The sequence below is a fragment of the Egretta garzetta genome, unplaced genomic scaffold (assembly GCF_000687185.1).
Source record: "Egretta garzetta isolate BGI_Z169 unplaced genomic scaffold, ASM68718v1 scaffold114, whole genome shotgun sequence".
Classification (NCBI taxonomy): domain Eukaryota; kingdom Metazoa; phylum Chordata; class Aves; order Pelecaniformes; family Ardeidae; genus Egretta; species Egretta garzetta.
Window position 1 is genome coordinate 794821 of NW_009259317.1, and position 5777 is coordinate 800597.

Sequence of the window (5777 nt, forward strand, 5' to 3'; positions counted from 1 at the left end):
GAAGCAAAGGCTTTTGTCTTGAGACATCTTGATTTACTTCACCTTGAGACAGGCATACTGTTTCTCCAAACAGAGTTCTTTATTATGTTCACAACTGTAAATCACTGGTTTTTACTGTGTAGTCCTTCCTGCACCTCCCCAGCCCCCAGGGTGATTTAAGCAGTTTTGGTCAGCTGAAACCTGGATCAAGGTAACAGTTATATTGCCTAATTTTCCTTCTTTTCAAAAACCTAGCCAGTGGCTTAATAAGGAAAGGGTAAAGCAGCAACTGATGAGTGATATGGCTGCTGTTCTTCAGTTAGGTATTGCACATAATCATTAGCTCTCCAATTAACACCAAACTAGGACTCTGCCCAGTGATATCATAATGTGTGGCTACAGTTACAGCAATTATGTAGTAGAATATTAATACACTCCCTATATTAGTAAGGGCTGAACTGAACCACCTGGCTGGAAGCTAATTTCATGGCTTCCTGAGACATGGCATTGCTTCCAATTGTCCTTGCCTGCCAGACAAGCCCTTGTGACTGAGCCTCCTGCAGCACTTACTGGTTTATGTAACACTATTTGTATTTGAAGCTGCAGCAAGCACTAGTTTTATACACTGTTTGGTTGTTCATATAATTGATCTTTTTGTAGAGTTACATTTCTTAAAATATAAAAATCAAGACTTGGTTTACGCATAGCCTACCCCTGTCCTTCTCAGTCCTGCTCTAGGATGAATGAATATTTCCAATTTTTGGGGGGTTACATTTTCACAGACATGTTATGTTGACCAGAACATACAATTCTTCTCTAAAAATAGGTTGTCACTTGTCTAGTGACTCCCTCTTTAGTCCCACTAGGAGCAAATTATTCTTAGAAAGTGGTATAAAGCCATATGTGGACTATTCTGATGCTAAACGTAGTAATGCCCCTATCGGAATACTACAGAATGTGTTAGAATTAATATGCCTTCGTGCCATTGTCTTTTTGTTGAAAAGTTTAAAAATTATAATGTGTTCTGTGTTGATTTCCAATTTTAAGGTCTTCTAAGACAAGTTTTTAAACTTCATAATAGAAGTCCTGTTATCCAGAAGGAGAGGTCAGCTCAAATAAGATACAACAGGATTGAACTGTATATAAAATAAAGAAACAAATTACTCTTACAAGGGTAGCCGGTATCAGAGTGATTTATACCTCCAGTTGCCTACCAGACAAGAACATGCATACCATAAAGTGAGTGAAAGTAGGTCTTACTGTTCTTGAGGATTAAAATTTTATTTGGGTGCTCTCAGACTTAACTTTAAAGTTCCTTGGCAGTGGAACATGAAGACTCTAAAACAAAAAGTAACAAGAAGGGGTTCTGAGTTTAAAAAAAAAAATCTGTGCTTCATGAGTCATTCAGAAATAAAGAATAATGGTGAAAAGTATTCTCTGTTAAACATACTTCCCTCAGAAAAATGAGTTTCATGCCTGTAATAGATGTTCCTAATCTCTGGTTTCAAACGCTATAAAATATAGGAGCAGGCTAAAAAATGCTTATAGCTGACCTTTACTCACCTTCTGCAAGAACTCAAGTAAAATAAGGACATTAAATATAAAATGGCTTCTTTAATTTGGGGTGTTTGGACCTCTCATGTACATAAATATATGACAAAACCCAATGCTAAACTGTTAAGGTTGCAGCATCAATTCTAGAGTGTCCCATCATTCTGTCTCAACACTGGAATGACGCAAGACATTATGAAGAGGCTGTCTATGAGAACATGAACTCCTCATCTATTTAATGCATGTAATGAAGTGCAGTGCAGATGAATTAGTACTATACATCAAAGGAGTCTGTCTGGAAGGCCTCTGCTTCATTTTTGGGCAAAGCCTTTGGACAAGTTGAATGAGAGATCCCCCAAGCTAGAACACTGCAAGCAAGGGAGGCTCTAGTGCCTGCAGATGCTGAATGCTGCTCAGGAAAGGAGAAAGAAGAAGAGAAATCTAGTCCTTTCTTTGGGATTTTCACAGTTGAAAACAAACACTGCCACCAAGACTGGTAGCAACAATACTACTTACCTAAGAAAAAACAAAACAGCTCTCAGACTTACCTTTGATGAACAAAATTAGGAGGCATTTTCAACATGCAACACAGCTCTACATCAGGAGAAAAGTCCTAACAGTTCATTTCACTGGGGTGCCACAAAAATAAAATTGTAATTTTAGAAGGCTTATATGAACATTAATTCTTTTATGCTTAGAGACATTTGAAGAGTTAGCAGCATACAACAAACAGGGACAGAAAAAATTATTTACCTTTGATAAGCTACTCATTCAGCCTTAGGGGCACCTGATCAGACTTGCACTCTGTAAGCCCCTGTCCACAGGAGCAGGGCTGCTCCCTGGGGAGATGAGCTGGAGCCCAGGGCAGCCCCACGGCAGGCAGGAGAGCAAGAAAGATGGTGAAAGCCACAAGTCCCCATCGATAGCCCAGCGAGCATCAGACACAGGCAAAGCAGCAAGCCAGCTCTGACACTGATGAGCTGGAGACGCAAGCAGCAATCCAGGAGCATCAGGTAGCAGGACAAGCAGCAGATACACCCCACCACCATCCCAAAGGGCTCAGAGGAAGGCTGAGGTGCCAGGCTTGAGCTTAAATAGGGCTCCTGGGCCCACAGGTGTGTGGGGTGTCCCTGTGGAGGACCCAGGTGAGAGTGCTTAGGGCAATTAAGGCCTATTTGTGCACTCAGGACCCTGGCAATGTTGTGTATTTGCTCTTGTCTAGTCAACAGGGGTAGAAGCACTTTCAACGAGTGATTTATCCTTCCTGTATTCGATGGTTATCCTAAAATGGCATCCTTTGCTCTGGGGGTGCCTTGTTCTTGTCATTGTTTATGAAAGGGAACATAAATGGCTAAGTCAGAAAAGATGCTTAACATTTACACCACTAAAGTTAGACCAGATGTATTCCTTCCAGCTAAGTGCTGTGTAATAAATAAGTGAGGGTTCACATGGGAAAAAATAGCCTAGACCATCAAGTCATTAAAGTATATACCACCGTGCAACTCAGGGAGGCTGCTCTGTGATTATAAATGCACTCTTCTTGCATTTTGTAGCTTCTGATGGTTTGCTGTGCCCCTTACTAATCCGTTTGTTTATTTTGCGTACTATTAGTCTAATAGGTCCCACAAAATGGAGACCCTCTGTGTGCGTCAGGCTGTGCAATTTCTATTGTTCTCCAACAGAGAAAATGTAAAAAAACTACAGCCTTCTGAAAAAAAATAGAATTGTATTCACCATCTTGTTATTCCAGTTACACAGTGGTATTGTTCCATTATTTTCAAAGAATTTCCACTGATGTAACAAATCATGGCTAGAAAATGGATGAAATACAGAGTCTGGGAAATTGCTTCTAGCAGTATGTGAAGTATGGGGACCAGGTCTTCAATGCCATTTCACTACTGACTTTAATTATGCTTGTCCCGGGCTTGCTTTCCTGTCAGCTGTGTCAGTGAGCGGTGGCTTACAGTGACACTTTGCACCAAATACTTTGATATTGTTTTTACCTGGCACTCTGCTGTGCTTCATTTTAGATCTATAATCGTCTAGATAGAAACTGCTGTGGATTCAAACCTCTCAAGGAGGATTCCTGCATGCAGCAAGGACTGAAGCTGAAATGTAGCGATCAGGATGCTGTTGACCTGACACACATAGTTCAGAGAAGACATGACCGAAGGCACTTGGCCTTTATAGACAATAAGGGTTTCTTTGACAGAAGCGAGGACAATCTTAACTTCAAAATACTACAAGGAATCAATGAGTAAGTTTTAAGTTCTTAATTTTGTATAAAGATTGATAATTTCTTTTCAGTTTGAGCATGAGACACTAAGTTACTGGAATAGATATCGTTGGCCCAAGACATTTACGGGATGCATCTAAAAATGTATGAGTAATCCCACTGCTGTAAAAGACACAATTAACATGCATATGATTAGCCGTGCATGGACTTCCTTTGCTGAGTCGCAGTCTATATCCATAGAACTGATTGCTAAACCACAACATAAATATTGCAATTCAGAGTGATGGCAAAGCTGATGATTTCTTTGTGCTTTTCCAGATTTCCTGAATCTGCAGTTTCGGTGCTGAGGAGCCAGCGCTTACGTGAGAAGTTGCTACAGTCTTTGTTCCTTGACAAAATATACTGGGAGAGCCAAGGAGGCAGAAAAGGAATTGAAAAGCTTATTGATGTAATAGAAAGGAGGTCCAAAATTCTTCTTACTTATATAAATGCACATGGAGCCAAAGTACTGCCCATGAATGAATGAAGCAGCCTTGTTTCTGTCTGAGAGATAGCCTTTAAAAAAATTTGTCTGAGGCAAAAACTGTCAGTAAAATTGATTTAATCCATAGGCTTATTTAATTTCTTTCCAAACTTCCAAGTTTATTTTTAAATAAGAAATCTTACATGGTTTAAAACCAACATTTAAATGTCAGCTGCAGCTCAACAGTGCAGTCTCTTCTATGAAGTGAAAATAACCAGATGGTACAATAAATAATATAGTAGTATGTAGGCACCATGAGCACTCCTTATGTTCAACTGTTTGAAAATTAGCAATGGGATTTTCAGTACATTAGGCTCGATTACTCTTACTTCCCTCATTCAAGTCAGTAAAAGTTTTATTGCAAATTTAAATGGGAACAGAGATTTGTAAGCAGTTAATACATGGATGAAAACTGTCATCACACCTACCTGCTGAAACATATCTAGTACAGGAATTTGTCTTTTTGATTATGAATACCAAAATTTCCAAAGGCTTATTTTGTTTTGTTTTATTTTCATCTTTTGACATCTCAGGACTAAATTCAGCTCTTCTAAATGCAGGGGTGTTTGCACTGGACATGAGGGAAATTTAAAAAGAGTGAGGAGAACATGGCTTTAACAATAATTAATTTGACAAATGCATTTTTTTACCTGTCCAGTATGGAGTACAATCCGTCATGAGTCACTTGTTACAATGTACTATTTTCAGCACAGGTTGTTTTGATGTGTGGGTGGATGATCTGATATTTTCTATCAATTAACTCGGTGTTACTCACAGAATCACCCTTTATTACCACTATTTTAAAAAAGAAATTCAGCTTTAGATTTGTGTGAATATGCTGCTAAATAAGTGTACTTGTTTTGTTTTTGCAATGTTCTTGACAATATTTTTTTAGAATATTATCAAAAAGCAGACCTACTAAGGACATGAGCATTGTTAAAATCAGCACAGAAAATATTTGTGCGGTGGTGCTCAGCTCTAGCCAGCGATTCAGGCTCTGGTTTTCCATTAAGATTGACCACTGCAGGGTGATGATTCTAGCTGATGATTCGCCCCAAGTGTTCCCACTGGTAAGGTTGTTAAAGAAGGTTGGATAAGCAATCTGGATTCTTAACCTTCATCTGCTCCATAAATAAAATATCAGCTGATAGAGTCTATCATGACATAAACTTCCTACCTATCTGTTTACAAATACTCGTACTGTCTTTCTAGAGAAATACCTATTATCTTCTTGTCATGAGATAATGGCAGAAGTTGAATACTTTCATAGCTACTCTTGTCTTTACATATAGTAAAAAAAAATAAGGTGTATAAGATTTTAAAATATTTTTGAAAGTGCTTGTGTAATGCTATTAATGAGAAACTAAAATATTTCAAGTCCATGTTAATGTAGATGGGTGAATTTAATGTTTTAAATAACCACAATTCTACAGCAGCTAAACCAAATTTTCTTTCTTTGTATCAAAACAGCTATTAACAATAACTGCT

General features: G+C 38.4%; 1 protein-coding gene across 1 annotated transcript in view; it reads left to right on the plus strand.

Moving 5' to 3' along the window:
• The window catches only part of GASK1B (golgi associated kinase 1B), a 12799-nt gene extending 8507 nt beyond the window's left edge, over positions 1–4292 (plus strand). Inside the window, exons 3-4 of the mRNA XM_009636471.2 lie at positions 3561–3787; positions 4085–4292. Of these exons, the coding sequence (XP_009634766.1) occupies positions 3561–3787; positions 4085–4292 (435 nt within the window). The remainder of the gene's footprint in view (positions 1–3560; positions 3788–4084) is intronic.
• The last annotated feature ends 1485 nt before the right edge of the window (positions 4293–5777 follow it).